Genomic DNA, 18,196 nt, shown 5'->3' with positions numbered 1-18,196 from the left:
AAAAATGGATAAAAGATAGAAAACGGTCCCACTCTGGGGTCTGAGAAAGACAAAGTAATAACTGCTATCCCCAACAAGGAGCGTCTGAGAGATTGTGTCTCTGAGAGATTGTGTCAAGGATGGGTATGTTCACAGAGGGAAGTAAGAAGTAGGAAGTAGAAAGTAGGAAGTAGGAAGTAGGAAAGTGGGGGAGATCAATACCTAAAATGTAGACCAAGGGTCAACTCATAGAGACCCACCTTCCCGGGTGACTGGTCTGTTGCTGATCTTGTGTTATTTGGTCAGAACTGATCTTGTACCCCTAGATGGTGAGATGGTGGACAGATGTTAGAGAGGAGGGGAAGCGGGGTGTGTGTGTGTGTGTGTCTCATGCACAACCCATGAAGAATTAAAGATAATCTGAAGACCCTGTCGCCTTTTGGGTATTCTCTGAAAAACTATGCAGCAATACAGTCTCTACTATGAACTCATGGCACAAACCTGTAGATCGAGTTTTTAACATCTGGATACAACTGATGAACCCAGAATGTGTATGTTCAAGGCACACAGCGTGATGTGATGTGATGTGATGTGCACATTGTGCAACAATTTTCGCAACCAGCACGCCTACAAACACACTTGCAAGACAATAGAGGCATGGAACTCATTGTCTTATAATTGAACACTCTGTGCCCATGTAGATTAATGTGAAAGGCAACTTAATCCATCCGTGAAGAGTGCTCCTGAGCTGACCTCTGAACAATCCTAGCTTGCCTCTTTAGAGCAAATTTAGTCTGTTGCTAATGAAACAGAACTGAATTTGAGACAAACAGGAGCAAAGCAGCTGCCCTTCTTAGATGCTCTTTCTTTCTAACCCACGCTTTTAAACCCCATCGCTGGGCCTCCTAATATGGTCCATACATCATATAGGCTTTGACTTGACTTTCTTCAATCTGAACTTCAGCCCAAAATCACCTGGATGAAAAACAAAGTAGCTATTGTGGATGACCCAAGATACAGAATGTTCAGCAACCAAGGAGTCTGTACCCTGGAGATCCGCAAGCCTAGTCCTTACGACGGAGGCACGTACTGCTGCAAAGCAGTCAATGACCTCGGGACGGTGGAGATAGAATGCAAACTGGAGGTGAAAGGTACGCTAGCTAAGAGCTCGTCCTTAGGCTTAGGTTAAAGGGTGTGTCCTAGAGAACCTCAGAATGCAAAATCCAGACAAGATGCGGTGACTGGGCTGAATTGGTGGGGACGGACGGGACACCTCTACCTCTGTATTCATGCTTGTTAAGATACCTGACTATTTGGGTAAACTTGCTTTAGCAGTTTTTAAAATTCTTGTTAATTAAAGGAATATTAATTTCAGTGAATGTAGATGGACAGCTTTGTGAGAATGATGTAAAAACAGTATCGCTTTGGTGACACAGGCCAACTACAAATGAATGCCTAGTTAAGAGCTTATCGTAGTTAAGGAAGTCACACCATTCATAGTAATTTGTGAAACTACATATACATGCACAAACAGATACACATACACATGCACACACACACACATACAGATACACATACACATGCACACACACACATACACATATACCTACCTATACCTACACATATATACGTAAATATACATATATAATTCATATACTAAAGAATTTTTATTTATAGGTTCATATTCCATTTAAGAAATGTCACAACTAATGCAAGCCAAAACAAACCACATAAGGATTTATATGAGAGAAAAATATTTGCATAAATTGTCATTTTAATCACATTTCTTATTAATTGATGGTCATTTATTCTAAAGTTTTCCTTAACAACCAAATCCATGTTGGAATGCCACGAGATATCAGACAACATGATTACAATGTCTTTTCTCTCATTCTTTATTTTATTTCTATCCTCCAATGACTGAAATATTTTATTTTCCCTGTCTATGATGAAACAATTAGAATCTAAAACTTTAAAAGATGGCTTTTTAAGTATGCATCTTATAGTCACGATAAACGTCCAAGGTATTTTTAAAAGATTGTTTTCCTCCTCATTTTGGTCTAAATAGAGTATAAGAAACTTCTCGAACAATGACATGCTCTCATAATGGTTCTTCCTCTTATGGCGTATATTCTTCCTTTTATGTTTACATCCTTGCGTATACGATAATTCAGAATTGAATGATGAGAGATATTTCTACGTTGTAAACACAGGGCCTATAATATTCATTTAAAAATTCCACAGCTTGATTACTATTGAGAAAGCCTTTACGAATGTAACCACTACGCTTAGCTGCTTTCTTAGCGTTATGTGATGACTTAGGCCACTTTCATAAGTTATCTGGTTTCTAAACTTCTAGCTTTACATCAAGGTATTATTGACATTATCAAGGTATCACTGATAAATTTCTATCATCCAAAAGTAAAATAGGATAAAAAAAATTGTTGAAAATTCATGCCTTGAAAATAACAAAATGTTAAGGGCATAAAATGATGATCTCCTAAGTGACTCGGTATTTGGAACCTTCTATACAAACAAGTGGTATTATGCATGCAAATGTTTTGCCGCTCTGAGTAATTTTATAGTAAACAGAGTAAAGATGGGGTTTAATTATGAGAACAATGTATTCTTTTGTAAAAAAAAAAAAATCAAAATAAGGTATCAACTGTAATTTCTCTCTTAATATAAGCTTTTGGTCCTAAAAACAAAGCTGAGAGTGCTTATCGTCGGATTGTTTTCTGGCGAGGGGTTACTTAAATGAGTTAAGCTATATATTAAAAGGTAAGAATGTTAACTAAGAATAAATAAATACAGTACAAATATTCTAATTCTGCAGTGATATATCAAGGAGTAAATACCCCTGGACAGCCAGTCTCCCTGGAGGGGCAGCAACAGGTTCAAAAAGTTCACACCCCACTGGCTACTTCCATTTTCTGTTCCATTCCTCTTACATGAAAACGTACTTTGCATGTAAAGCTTGACTTTCCTTGGTTGCTTTTAACTGTATTTCTTAGAAGCTCATGGCATACAGGGTTTATGTCATGAACGAGGAAGGCAAATTATCCAAGAATAGTAATTAATGTAAAACCTGTATCTTTTCTCAGAAGACTTAAGCACCAGACCAGATCTCCCTGTAAAGTCAGAAAGCTACATTTGAGGAAACCTTCATTTTTTATATACGACTATCAAAAAAAATAAATAAATAGAACAAAAGCCCTTTGGAAACAAGGACATTTACTTAATGTTTTCATTTTTTTTTTCAAATGGATAAAGATATGTTGGTCCTTGAAGATAGTTTTACAGCAAGGGAATCCATGGTGGGATTTTGAAAAGGGGCACCTTGAATTGAAGAGAGCACGCACTGTGCGTTTTTGGTGGAGAATAATGAAGATGGGTGTAACATTTGGAAAGTCTCATATGTAAGATTTTTTTTTTCCCATTGCAAATTCACTGGAAGAATATCTAACCTGCTCCTCTATTGGACAGTTTGGATATCTTTATGGTATCCCGATAATTTCATATGCTTATAAACTTAAAAGAAAGGAAACGTTTAGGGCCCTATGCAAAAAGCGCTACACATAAAAAGTTCTATTATATGCATATACATATACATAGCACTTGAAAGAGCTAATTAGGAGCTCTGTGGGGGCTAGGCAAACAACCTGAATTAAACTGTAATGCAGATCTATACCTGAACTTACAGTATGGCTTTCTGAATTTAGAGGTAATGGCGGCACTGAGGAGAACATACAATATCAGAGTTCTTCCTCTGAAGTGCTAGCATGCTCACCCAGGAGCTTGAGTTTAAGGCTTGATGTAGGCTAGTTCCATATCATCGGTCCCTGCTGGAATATTAGAAAATATACTAGTTTAATATTTATACTTGATAATTTTGCCTTTTGGAATTCCAACATATATATATGAACACTAACATTGTTAAACATTGCCTATGTTTTTCTTTTGTTGAAAAACACGATATATATATGTTGTAGGGTATTTTATTTTTTTTTTAAGCTAACGGTTTGGAGTCTCTTACCATAAATATTCACTAGTCAGACTAGCTTTGCCACCTATTCTAGCAAAGCAGTGATGCATATTATTAATTTTTATGTATTAATGATCCTCTTGAAGTGACACCCTTCACTCTATTTTCCTTTTGCCCTTCGCCTGACTAAGGATTAATGACATCACCTCACCATTGTGACCATAATTTGACCTTCAACGTATACTCAACTTTGATGTCAGCACTTTATTAATGCTTACGACGTCTCTCTTTTTCTTTCTCTCTCTCCCTTAGTTGTAGCACAGTAAGGATTTTTGAATGTATATTGTCACCCAAGGTAAGCTTTCATATGGTTTCAGCATATGAAGCTTATGAATGTCATAAGCCATACCAAGCCTGTGGAGTATGGCATGATTTTCATTCCGCAACCCAATGGAAATAGAACCTGCTAACTGTCCTAGTTTTTATTTGTATTTCTGGATCTTAAAACTAACATCCGCTACTGATCCTTCACAACCATTTCTTCTTGACGTGCAGCAAGTTCTTGAGTGCGGCAGAGCATGACTCAGCATTTGATGTAGATGAAAATGAATGAATGATCCCCATGCATTCTGAATTCTTTGCATCAAGGAATGGACCTGTATATAAGTGGCATCCTTTCTACCGATATGTGACGTGGTTGGTTGGTTTTTTTTTTTTTTTTTTTTTTTTTTTAGAGAATGAGTTTCTCAAATTTGCATTGAAGAAGTTTTAAGAATGTTCAAACAGCATGCTGCTTTTGTCTGGTCATGAAGTTTTTAGTAAGTGAAGCATTTATGAAAGGACAGTGCAGAGTTCTGGCTTTATGGGTTTTCTCTTGAATGACACTCTGAGGTTTTGGGGGTTTTGTTTTTTAATATAACACGAATTCAGAAGGTAGGTATGAACTACTAGTTGGCATTTCTCTCATTCTCAGAAGGTATTAGTTGTAGGTTTTGTAGTTTATAAATGGCCAAAGTTAAAGAGAAAATACTTTTTCCTCTCCAGTAGGCTTGAATCACAATGTTCTGTGCTTAATTAAAAAAAAAAAAAAATGTTAAGAAATGGCTTGCCTGTTGACTTACAGCCTTTCAGTCAGAACCTTTCCATCACACATGGAGAGCTCCCCAAACCTCTCAAAGAGCAATGCGCTCTCCAATGGGTGGGAATTCATAAGGGTAGAGGAGTAAATTACTATGGGTCTGCCAGGAACTTGATTCCCCATCCCACCCGCCCCCGAGATGCCAAGAACATTATATATTCCAAATGCATTAGAACCAGGAGAAGATTTCAAGTAGGGTCTGTGTGAGTTCTTGCAGCTAACAAGAACAAAAACAACCCCATTTGTAGGCAGCTAGCTCAGGAGAGTTCTGTCCGTCATCTTTCACCGAGCTGCTTTTAACGTTGCCTTCCTCCATTTTGTCTTCTCTAGGTGGGCTGTCCTTCTGCAGACTCCTCCTGCAGGGCGTGCCTCCAAACATCATTGATTCATATTTGCGAGACTTACATTCGAGCAATCCCGAGGAATACTGAGGGCTGGGCGTTGCCTCTATGTGCGCCACTGCTTTGAAATTTGATTGGAAACAGAAAGCACTTTCTGGTTTTCTCCCAGGCCCCCAAGTGTGCTCATTTTCTCTCCTCCTAACCTTGAAGAAAGAAAAGAAAATATTGTTTGCACAGATTGCTTCATTAAAAATTGCAAACAAAATCTCTTGTGTCGTCATACTTTGTTCCTATGGTCTTGCCTGGTTCACTATAGCTTAGTAAAGCCAATTGTGGAATAAGGAAAAGCCATTATTTCAATTGGTAATAGCATCTCCAAAGGCCTCTCTCTCTCTCTCTCTCTCTCTCTCTCTCTCTCTCTCTCTCTCTCTCTCTCTCTCTCTCAGAGTAAAGAAATCACAATAATGGAATCACAATACCCCGTAATGGGATCCTGAAAAATCCATCTCTTTTGATTATCCTTTTGCTGTGTGCTCCAGGCCGGCCTCAAAGTCATGGTGAGTCTTCTGCCACAGCCTCCTGAATACTGGGATTAGAGGTGTGAAACGCTGAAGTTGGCTTTAATAAATTTTTCTAGGGGCTGGAGAGAGATGGCTCCGCGCTTAAGAGCACTGACTGTTCTTCCAGAAGTCCTGAATTTCAATTCCCAGCAACCACATGGTGGTTCACAACCATCTGTAATAGAATCTGATTCCCTCTTTTGGTGTGTCTGAAGAGAGACAGTGTAATCACATACATTAAATAAATCTTTAAAAATAAAATAAAATTTTCTAAATCAAATTTTCTAAATCGGACTTGGTTTGCACAAACCTACTTACCATGAAGATCGATGCCTCTTTTCCTGTTTGAATTTAATAAGAGGTATAGTAACTTTACCTTTCAGGCATTTTCTTTTCAGAAAAAAAAAAAAAAAAAAAAAAAAGGAAAAAGTATTTAGTAAATAGAACAAAATAGAACAAATAAGTTTGCAGAATGATGTGGTATTTGCATATACATTTGGAGTTGTATTTTCAGTCAGAGCTGAGGCAAAAGGCTTAGAGCCTGGATGCTACAAAACTTCAGTCTGTTGCCCATAATGTCCCCTAGAAGAAACTCCTAGACCCGTCCACCATGTTTGCCCAAACAGCCAGTCCTAGTGCTGGCGAGCTAGTGAACTCTATGCAGCAGCTGCAGACTTAGTATTCAATTTTAATTAGTTAACCTTTAAAAAAAAATCTAGTTGTTGATAAATGTTTATATAACAATTCTTTAATCTTGTTAATAACTTCTTCACTCTCCCTGAATTTCAGTTAAAGGAACAGAAGTGTACAGTGCCACACCTAAATTTGTAATTTTCTCAACCCCCACTCCTAACAACCCCCTTCTTTTGCTGTTTCCCCAGAAGCTAAGTACATTGTTGCTCACAGATATCACCATCGCAGCTTGAAATGACATTTAAAAAATATTTCCTCCTTTCCCTTTCCAAATTTCCAATGGGAATGTCTGAGAGGGGTCCCCTGGGCTGATGATGGGCTCACCAAGGGAAAGATGAATGTCTAGGTGGTTGTTATGCATCTGGGAATTTCAAGAAAAAACTACTTTATAGTCAAACTATGATGGGTCCCCCCCCCCTTTTTTTTCTGTTCCTGCTGCTTGGTAATCTTGCTTCCTGGGTATTCATTACAATTTGTTACTAACTTTGCTCTTATGCCTTTAATCACTCCAAGATAATGGTTGTCTCTCAGCCCACTAGACTCCACAGAGTGGTTCTAGACACCTCGTGGGTGCTAACATTTTTAGATGCTCAAGTTTTCTGTATTCAAAATATCATAGTATTTGTCTTAATCTACATGCTTTCTCCTGTGTACTTCAAATCACCTCTAGATTACTACAGTACAAAATAAGCCAAAAAAATATATAAAAATGTTAAATAAATAGTTGTCACACTGCTGTTCAGGGAATTCTGACAAGGGGTGGGGAGGCCCTTCCCGCCTCCAATGTTCAGCACAAACACAATTTTCTTTGAATATTTTCACTCTCCTAGCAGCTGAATCAGGAACACGAACAGCTGACTGTTGTGAGGCACAGTCCTTATGCAGACATCTGTGTTTTGTTGGTGTTGAGGGTCTGGGGCTGTTCAGAGGTTCACCAGTCTGATCATGAATACATTTTTAAAAACAAGAGGCTTTTACTCCTATAGTGGTGTCTGGTCTACACTTGGGGATTCCTGAATACACTGGCCAGCCTCTTCAGTCAGGAGAGATGGCCTCACTTAAAGCACAGAATAAGAGAAAGAACTCAGATTGCTAGCCATCCTGCCAGATACTATCTAGAGAAAAAGAGATAATGGTGCACACAAGAAGGGAGAACTATACTCCCCAGAAAGCAAAGGATTTACCAGGCTAAATACACAAATGGACTCTTAAGATATGAGTGCAACCAAGCAGCCAAGAGACTTAAAGCATATAAGGGACCTTAGGTTTTGAGCCAGAGAAATAATAAGACTTAGAGTAAATAAGAAATACCTAGGAGAAAACAGCCTAGAATAGGGACCTTCCCGAGGTTTCAAGTGTCCTAGGTAGTTAGATCAGAGAGCAGTTTTAAGGTAAGTCAGGAATTGTCAGAGATATTAGAAGATCCACTGTTTATACTGTCTCCAAAGCTCAGGACAGGTAGAGAGAATATACAGAACCCTAAAATTAAACTACCCTTGGGAACTGGCGCTGGCTAGAGTGTCCCTTGTCCTTGTTCCACACCCAGAATGTCCCTTTTGTGTGAGAAATGATTTTTCAGGCTACTAAGAGACTTCCTGGTGCTGCTGACCATCCGACCTCCTTGAAATCCACCAAGTATGCCTGAACATCCAGACGCCAGAGCAACCTCCTGCTGTTTAGCTCAAGGTTGTCTGCTATTCTACAAGGCTAAAGAACTGCAGGCCTTGACTCCTGAGACATCCCACCCTAGAGGCATGAGGGTAATGCTGCCTTAGAGGGTAAGGCTTAGGGTGTATACACCCAAGGTTAAATGACAGCTTGTGATTACAAGATTGAAGTTGAAATGTGAATCTAGAGTTATATAGATTTGTTCCTTTTGCAATTTCTCTTTATTATATATGTGATTTTATGTGTATGTAGACAGCTATGTGCCACAAAATGTGTAAAAGTCAGAGGACAACTTTGAAAGTGTGTTTCAAAGAATAGAAATGTTTCGAGACACCTAGCAGTCTACACTTGGGGATTCCTGAATACACTGGCCAGCCTCTTCAGTTAGGAGCTTTTAAAGGCGAAGAATAACGTTACATTGTGTTTATGCACAAGCAGAAGGCCATCCGGGCAAAGCAAGCTTTTGTTTACAGAAGGGCAAACAGCAGGTTTGCTAAAGTTGTACAAGACCAGGCTGAGTGCAAAAACTCACCTGTAGCAGCCCCTTAACATTTGGAAGTCCAACTTTGCTTTATAGTTCTCTTAAGTCCCGAGATTTTTAAACTTTTAAACATGAAGCTGTCCATCGACTTAATGTGAGCCAGTTCAGTAGGAAAGCTACCTGAATATTAACGACTCAGGCATTTTGCCCAAATGATGTCTGGTTCCTTCAGAAACACTAGGTAGACTAGAACTCCTCATATACACCAAGTAAATGACAATGTAACAAAGCCATGCAGCCGCCCCTGCAGGGTGCTTGTGGTCACAACAGCTGGGCTGGCTGCCTAAGGAGAATACTGGCTGATTGATTTTGCTGAGTCACAGTCAAGTGAGGGCATAGTGTCTCTCTACCCTGTGAAGCTTTCTCCCAGTTTCTTTCCCCACTCATAACCTCCTTAATTATATCTGAAGGGAGCGATGCAAACACGGCTCTGGCAGGCCTCGCCCTTCTCCCCCATTCCCTCTGCCTTGATAAGAATCTGCAGACTACTTACTTCCCTAACGCTGGCCCCAAAGGTCTATGCCCTTATTTGGCCACTTCGTCCTCCTGAGGCTGACTACCAAGGTTCAGCTGTCAAAGTAGTGAAGTCCAGCAATCCAAAGCCCTCTTCAGCTCACCTAATTAACATGCCAAATCAAAATTAAACACCTTCTCCTAACATGAGGTTTCCCGTTTTTTCCTTTAGAAACCCCCATTTTCCTATGGGCCACATCTTTCTTCTCTCTAACCCGAGGCAGGCCTTTGTCGGCCATGACAAATATCCCTTCCTCTTCCCCCTTGCCTTCTATGTCCAGTCTCTTATTCCTGCTCTTTGTCCCTCTGGGGCAAATAAATTTCCTTTGTGCTGAGAACTTGGTCTTGTGTCTTCAGCCAGACACCAGTCCCTTGAATAGCTTTTTCTCAATAATGTTACTTCTCTATATTGTTTGGGTCCAAGAATCGCCAAAGAGTGATACCTCAGTCTCAAATAGTATGTGAAAGCAAAGAGCCTTTTATTCAGCTGAATTTCCAGCAAGCAGGGGTCTCCCCATTTGGGAATGGAGACACCTAGTGGACTCAAAGGCCCAGCTTTTATTGTCATTTGGGTTAATTGCAGGAAGAGGTATGTACCCTTTTACCTGGATTGGTTAGCTCTGTCTCTAGGGCTCTGACTGATTCTACCATTGGTTAGGCTCTGGAGACTTCCCAGGGGGTGCTTACTCCTTCTAGCTACCTATTCTTACTACAGGCCAGATGTCAAGGTGTCAAGATGTCCTCAGATTGGCTGCCCAAGGTTGTGGTTGACTGACCACAGGTTCATGGATCCAGGTTCTCATTTCTGGGGGGGGGGGGGGGGGGGGGGGGGGGTGACAACTTAGGCCTAGTCTCCCAAACTGCTAGTTTGCAGCCTGTCATGGCATTGGTCTGGCTCTGACTGACTCAGTCCTCATACAAACAGTACTTAGACTTTGCAGAGCTCCAAGAAAGAAAAAGGCTATTTTGAAACTCTGAACAACAAAAATGTCAGAAAAGTTGCTGCCATCAGTTTTTTCTATAACTTTGCTATAATTAGGTTTAAATGTCACTCCATTAAAGAAAAACTGTGTAACTGTGTAAATCACAAGAATTTACCAGATTTTGGGGGGGGGGGGGAATTCATTTAAAAATTTGAAAGATCACACTTATGTATTTGTTTTAAAGGCCTAATAAAGGCTTTGTCTAAGTTAATATGGAAATAATAAAAAGTTCTAAGAAATGTTGAAATGAGATAATATGTTCTTAACTATTCACTTTGAAGTTGAGGTTGGAAACAAGACTCAGGAAACAGGACTCCATTCAACCACTGAGTTATTGATAGCCTTCTCTGCACATGATGCCGGCTCAGAACCTGCAAACTTAACGTTCGTATAAACAGGGAGGGTATACCATGCATATATGTAATCAAAGTTGAATAATGTGTTTATATATCTGTTAGAATTAATGTATAGGACAAGATATGTTGCTTTCTTTTTCTGGAACAAATGTGGCTCTGAGTTTCCTAGTTACCAGGGGGATTGAAAACTCCTCTGCCCTGTATGGAGATAGAGCCAAAGGTTCTCTGGTCAGCTGCTCTCCTTCTTCCTGGTGCTTAGGAAAAAGAATGAAGGAAAGCCCTCTGGTCTTTAATCCACACTGGTGATTGCATGGCTTATTAAAAAGCAAGCCATTGTAAGAAGTGTGACACCATGGTTTATTAAAAGCAAGCCATTGTAAGAAGTGTGACACCAGGTTATTCTGGCCTCCACGGCTATAGCTTGCCCATTACATTAGGATCTTCAGAGACACAGAAACAATAAGATTAGTAGATAGATTAGATTGTTAAATTGGATTAGACTGGATAGATAAACGACTGAATTCTAGGAAGAGACTGAGTCTAAAAGCATTGGTTATGAATTACAGCATGCATAGTTTTCTGTTTACGAGGTGGACACCTGGGCAACTCGATAGATAAGTTGAAAGCCTAGGAGTCAGAAGGCTGGTGGGATAAATTCCGTCCTGCACTGGAAAGCCGGAGAACCAGGAAGTCCTAGAGTCCTTGCTAGAGGACATCCAACCACACGGAGAAGGCTATTGGCTCTCCCATTCAAATTCTAAGATGTGTTAAAAACACCATAGGTGTCACCTACGAATCTCTGTGGCATTACGATGCCCAATTGTGGCAGGATATTTGATCACACTGTGAACCCCAAGATTGTGTTATTTACTGTAGTGTGGCTCAGCCTTAGCACACACTTATAATCCAAGAGCTTTCTGCTTTAATATTGCAAACAGGATAAAATATAGTTCACCATAGGCTGAGAGGCAGAGTAAGCAACCAGTTGACAGGAGATGAACAAAGGATTATTAAGAAAAAAAAAAAAACAGACAGAGGGAGTCAGAAAGACGGATAGAGAGACACACAGGAAGTACAAGGGAGGGACAGTGAGTTGGAAGGAGGTATTTTGAGCCGAGCGTGAATGAAGGGCATTGCGGCTGGGACACTGGCCGAGGAAGAAGGTCAGCTGGGTGCTTTCTCTGCCTCTCAGAGCTAACATGCTTTCATCCCAGCATCTGGCTCCTGAGTCTTCTTTGGTAAAACCGAATGACTGAGATTTTGTTAAAAACAAAACAAAACACACCCAGTTCCATTACCACATAAAATTGACTGTCATCGCCTATCGCATGTTAATTTTATGTGTGTTCCTTTTTGAAAGATTACGACATTTCTGCCACTCAGTAGAATTTGCCAGAAAGGACCTTCATATTTTCTAGAGTTTCACTCTGGGATTCTCAAGGCATAGAAGGCAAGGGATTCCTCTACAGGACAAGGGCTCCTCGAATCCATACAGACATTCCTGCTGCAATGCTTCTCGAGACCCCCCTTTTCTTACAGAGTATATTTCTTGGGTCTATTTCTTGGGACTTTTCTCTGGATCCAAACTCCCACAAGAGTACCTCATAGCTGACATACTCACTCCAAGGCCAAAAGTTTGACCCAGAGTCACCTGTGTGCCAGGAAGCTGGGGACAGAGATGTGACTAGAATTTGGCCAGAGATTTGAGCACCGGAGCCTTTCTGATTGTGGTTACCTATAACAGTTGACTAAAATAAACGACACCTGTGTGATCCCTTATTTATGTGGGCTCCAATTAATTAGTCTTCTTGCATCAAAGACTCAGGTTCCTGCTACAAGACTTGGTGAAAATCCTTCAGAATTAAATGTCAACAAAAGATTATCGAGACAGATTCTAAGGGTTGTCACTGCTCTCTTAAAGTCGCCTAGTGATCTCTCTATGTTCCCAGAGGTACTGCCTGAACAATGTCTGAAGTTACAATGGACAAGCTACCAGGACATATGTAGAACTAGGACACAACAGTGCTTAGGGCATTGGGTGACTCAAATATGTCATTAAGGAAACACTGTCCCACTCCTATATAGCCTACACATTTACCTCTTCTCCTGAGTAATATTGGCATTACCTCTGTTTCCCAAGGCAAGTGATTCATGTCCGGTTCTCTTCTTCCTTCACCTGCATTCTAATCTTGCCCAGGAGAACATCTTAAAAGATATTATATACTAAACTCTACATGCTGGCCTACATTTTAAAAATTAATTAAAAAGAGTAAGCCAAGTTCACCCACAGCTCCGAGGCAAGGAAAATTCGTAAATTGTAAGGCAACCTTCTTGGAGAATTATGGCAAAGGGTCATTGGAAGGGAGCCATGTTTCAAAATAAACCATCATGTGGCCATCTGGGAGATTCCAGGGATAAAGGAACCAAGGAACTGTCTTCTGTAGGCCACTGAATGGGGTGCCTCTTCCAGCCCACTGGGTGTTCACTGGGGCCACGGTGAATTCAGTTCCTATTCCTGCACTGGAAGGTGCCATTGAGAGATGACAGTTGGGGTGACCGTGGAGGTGATAGTGAGGAGAACCCTTTAGCTAGGGCTATTTTTATTCTCCTCCTAGCAGCTCATAGCCAGAGCGCCACACAACATCCCCACAGCAGAAGCAGTCCAATGAGCTTTCCTAAGTCAGTTCACACTTTCAAATCCTCCTAGTGACAAACACCAACTGTGGCCAAATCCATCCCTTAATAATTCCTCCTTTAAGGAGTTAAGCACCGAGAGAGGAAGAGAGAGAGAGAGAGAGAGAGAGAGAGAGAGAGAGAGAGAGAGAGCGCAGAAGCTTGTGACAGCCGAGACACAGAAGTGCTATCCAGCAGGAGGAAGGGGGAAGGACAGATTAATGTTCTTGTTATTTGCACAGAGGGAAGGGCACTCAAGAGCCTCCAGAGAAACAAAGCCAGAAATAATGTTGCCAGGCAAGGAGCTGAAAGAGGAAAGAACAGAAAAGAAAGGGGCTCTTGTCCACCTGCCATACAAGCATTAACCCAGCCATGGCTTCTTAACCCTTTCCGGTAGGGCACTCTACTTTGCAGAATATCTGTGAAGTCCTATCTTCACCTGTCCTGACTTAGTCAGAACAAATTACCAACAACAAATGCACTTTTTACTATTAAGACATTGCCCTTCACAGATATTCCAACGGACGTTGGTTTTCTTTAGACATATGGTCAACGTGCTGAAGGCTTCCTAGACTGAGAGGCATAGTGTTATTACAGAAAAAAATTTCAACTACCACCATAACCCAGGTCTCAAAAACAGACAGCCATTGTTGTACAAATAGATCACATAATGGGTACAGTGTGTGTCTTTTAAAAAGCGTAAAATAAAAGAAATAGAATAAAATGTAAAAATTTAAATACTTATGTCTTTCTTCTATCTAGACCTTCAGTGTCTCAAAAACATCAGGACTGGTTGCTGGGCAGTGGTGGCGCATGCCTTTCATCCTCCACTGGAAGCAGAGGCAGGTGGCCTACATAGTGAGTTCCAGGACAACCAGGGATACAGTGACAAACTTCTGTCTTGAAAAACCAAAACAACAACAAACGCCCAAAACATCAGCACTGGGAAAAACAGCTAGTTCTTCTTCTTCTTTTTTTTAAATCTAGGATTCTTTTCTTTTTATCCACTTCCAGCTGGGGCTTAGGGGACTTGCTCAGAGTGGTGTCTCCACTCTAAGGCAATGAGCGTGGACCCTTCATTACAAAGGGTGATTTGATGACCCCACCTGGCCACCTGGGAGTATCTCAGAAATGAACATCCTCAGCTTCTTCCCCAGACTTACAAATGTACAAATCTGCATTTCAGTGAGATTCTCCAGTGACCTCTATGCCCATTCAAGGGGGCAGGAGGAAGGGCAGGCTCCAGCACTTTATCTAATTTCTAGTACTGACATTTATGGGGGAATCTCTTTCCCTCTCCCTCTCCCTCTCCCTCTTCCTTTCCCTCTCCCTCTTCCTCTCTCTTTCTCCCCTGAAGAAAAGAGCCTATTTTTCTTATGTTTAAATTTTCTAATTACTATATATTCTTTGCACAAAATAATGAATTTCATTGGGATATTTTCATACATGGATGTCATATACTTTGATCATAAATTCCTCATTACCTGATCATCAACTCAACCAACTCTTTGCCCCTTCTGCTGGTCCCCTTCCTTTAAGATCTCTCTCTCTCTCTCTCTCTCTCTCTCTCTCTCTCTCTCTCTCTCTCTCTCTCTCTCTGCCATCGTGTGTGTGTGTGTGTGCCATTGTGTGTGTGTGTGTGTGTGCACGCGCACGCACGCCATGTGTGCAGGAATCCATAGAAGCCAGAAGAGAGACTCTTGGATTCCCCTGGCTAGAATTACAAGCAATTATTAGCTACCCAATATGAGCACTGGGAACTAAATTCTGGGTCTCTGGAAGAGTATCAAGGGCTCTTAACTGCTGATCCATCTACCCAGCATCCAGTCCCCCTCTTAAAGGAAGAATTCTGATAAAAGTATCCCTTTGTCTTGGTTCCTTTGGGTGGGGGTGTTTTGGCTCACAGTCTCATAGTGGGAAAGACTTGGCCCCTTCATGATTGGGAGAGCATATTTTGAAGGCTACTTAGATCTTGGCAGATCAGAGAAGTATATTCTGGCTGGAACAGGAAATATATACATAGCTTTCAAACACAACTCGAGGAATTCACTCCTGTTAGGTAGGCCACACTGGCCAAAGGTCACACAATATCCCCAGAACAGTGCCATCAGCTGGGGACCAAGTGCCCCAAATTAAGTCTCAGGGACACATTGCAGATGCACACCATAACATCCCTCTCCAATAGACTAAATAATGACCCAACTAGACACCCAATTGTGGCTTAACCCACTTTATAAAATCCCAAGGCTACAAGACAGGGTTTTAGGCAGCCCATGTTGCTGAAAAAGAAAATTTTAAGGGTTTCTTAAAATTTTTTTCCCTTTAGGGTTCCTCATAGCATACTGTAGAAAACATTTTAGCACAGTACAATGTGAACCCAGAAAAGGATCATAAATTTTAAAAAATGATTAAAGGATATAAAGAAGACTGAGGGCTAAGAACTGTGTCTAGGGGAGATCAGTCTCTTTAACCCTCAATTACTTTTGCAATTTCAGATAAAAAGCACAGTTGCCACATCTCTTGGGTTTTGTTGTGAAATTCTGCTTTTTTTTTTTTTTTTTTTTTTCTGATCTTGAATAGGACACTAAGCATTTCGAGAGAGGAGAGCAAAGGTTTTTGTTGATTTATCACTAAATACTGAATATCTGCCTACCTACATTAAAATGTGACCTTTAGGATCTCAAAGTAGAAAACTGTCAGGACAGGTCAAAGTAAATGCAACAAAAGCAAGTGTTTATGGGGCTGGAGAGTCGCCTCAGTGGTCAAGAGCACTTGCTGTTCTTGCTGAAGATCTGGTTCAGTTCCCAACACCCACACGGCAGCTTACAGCTACATGTAACTCCAATACCAGGAGATCCAACAGCAGCTTCTGGCCTCCTGGGGCATGAGGCATGTGCACGGTACACATACAGGTAGTAGGCAAGCACTCAGATGCATAAAGGAAAAAAAAATCTTAAAAAAAAAAAGTGTTGCTGGGGGCGGTGGTGGCGTACGCCTTTAATCCCAGCACTTGGGAGGCAGAGGCAGGAGGATTTCTGAGTTCGAGGCCAGCCTGGTCTACAGAGTGAGTTCCAGGACAGCCAGAGCTACACAGAGAAACCCTGTCTTGAGAAAAAAAAAAAGAAGAAGAAGAAGAAGAAGAAGAAGAAGAAGAAGAAGAAGAAGAAGAAGAAGAAGAAGAAGAAGAAGAAGAAGAAAAGAAAAAGAAAGAAAAACCAAAACAAACAAAAAATTTTTAAAAAGTGTTTACACAACAGGAGCCTGCAATCATAAAAAATATAGTCAGAAATGTGAATAGCATATTTTGCAAGTCTAGCCAAGAGCATCTTTTAAAAAGTCATTATCATTTCCATTGTGTGCATTTACTGGATATGATGTGAAATTTTGATACATGTAAACAATGTACCATGCATGTCCGAATTGGGGTCCTGAGGACATGTTGATTGAAGTCATGCTTTTTGCCTCCAAACTGGTAAAAATCGGGTTTTGAAGTTCAGGTACAATTGTACCTATGGTGGTTGCCTGAAACTATGTAACATTTTTGGGACCTTTGGCTTAAACATGAAAGCTGGAGGCAAATCTGAAACGTGAGTACAAGTTCTACAGAAGAAGGGAGAGGAGAGCAGCCGCGGGCTCCAGAGCTCCTCCTCCTCCGCTGCATTTTGGTGCTTCTTATCCAGGAAACTAATTCTTTATGTAGTCTTAAAAGTCAATTATAATGGCACAAATGTACACAGCACATAGAAGCTGCGCTGTTCAATATTGGCAAAAATAAATCTCCATCTAAGGCTTTTTACATGTTGAGTATTTCGTACTGAAAATAATTGGGACAAGAAGTGTTTTGGGGTTTGATACTTCTCAGACTTCAGGTTGTGTGTGTGTGTGTGTGTGTGTGTGTGTGTGTGTATACAAAATGAGAAATCTTGGGACTAGGAATCAAGCCTCAACACAAGATTCATTAATGTTTCATTCTCGCCTCACAAACTGAGGGTATGCTCTCACAGTTTTCCTCTTTTGGGCTAACATGTCCTCTGACATCAGCAATGGAATATTATACTTGCAGCGTCAAGTCACTATAGGTTTTGGATGCTGGCACATTTCAGATTTCCAAAGTAGTAATGCTTAATTTGCACTTCATGTGAAGTATTAGGTAGCATTCTACAGTAACTGGGATGAAAGGCTCCGGGACAAGATTGTGACGCTCATAACCTAGCTCAATACCTTACTGGCCGCATGTGTAATTGTGGACAAGAATTTGAGCGTAGTTATGATGTTGAACCTGTAAAATGGAGGGAGTCATTAACATGGAGTCATCAATAGATTTATCCTGTTGTGAGCTTTGATGACTAGCATTGTTAGATATGCTCACTGACTAGGGAAAATGAGAGGACAGGAAGATCTTACGCGCCAGAGGGCAGGGAGGACTGGATAGAAGCAATGTCTTCTGGGAATGACATGACAACTCTAACTCCTGAAGTCGCGGCAGCTGTGGCTGCCTCCACAAGACGTGGACAAAATCAAGCTGGTTACCATTCTAGAATGGAGGAAGAAGGCGTTCCCTACTCCTCATCCCTGAGGAGAGGGACAATTGAAGGCTTCAAGGTGAGGGGAGGATCAGCTTTCTTTAAGGATATAGCCTTTTGCCTTTCGCCTTTAATCCCAGCACTTGGGAGGCAGAGGCTTTAATCCCAGCACTTGGGAGGCAGAGGCAGGCGGATTTCTGAGTTCGAGGCCAGCCTGGTCTACAGAGTGAGTTCCAGGACAGC

At 41.0% G+C, this 18,196-nt stretch overlaps 1 protein-coding gene across 16 annotated transcripts in view; it reads left to right on the top strand.

Annotated features, from left to right (window-relative positions):
• The window catches only part of Mybpc1 (myosin binding protein C1), an 85,739-nt gene extending 80,030 nt beyond the window's left edge, over positions 1-5,709 (top strand). For 7 of the 16 annotated variants that reach the window (XM_076919919.1, XM_076919923.1, XM_076919914.1 and 4 more), the window contains 2 exons: positions 944-1,130; positions 5,433-5,708. In XM_076919919.1, the coding sequence (XP_076776034.1) occupies positions 944-1,130; positions 5,433-5,533 (288 nt within the window). In that variant the 3' untranslated portion in view covers positions 5,534-5,708. Of the gene's footprint in view, positions 1-943; positions 1,131-2,815; positions 2,875-4,276; positions 4,320-4,519; positions 4,661-5,432 lie in introns of all 16 variants that reach the window. The other 9 variants (XM_076919924.1, XM_076919922.1, XM_076919917.1 and 6 more) reach the window with 4 other exon arrangements.
• Positions 5,710-18,196: the final 12,487 nt, after the last annotated feature.

The sequence above is a fragment of the Arvicanthis niloticus genome, chromosome 22 (assembly GCF_011762505.2).
Source record: "Arvicanthis niloticus isolate mArvNil1 chromosome 22, mArvNil1.pat.X, whole genome shotgun sequence".
NCBI lineage: Eukaryota > Metazoa > Chordata > Mammalia > Rodentia > Muridae > Arvicanthis > Arvicanthis niloticus.
The sequence above is the reverse complement of the archived record's forward strand: the minus strand, read 5'-3'. Positions and strand labels throughout refer to the sequence as shown.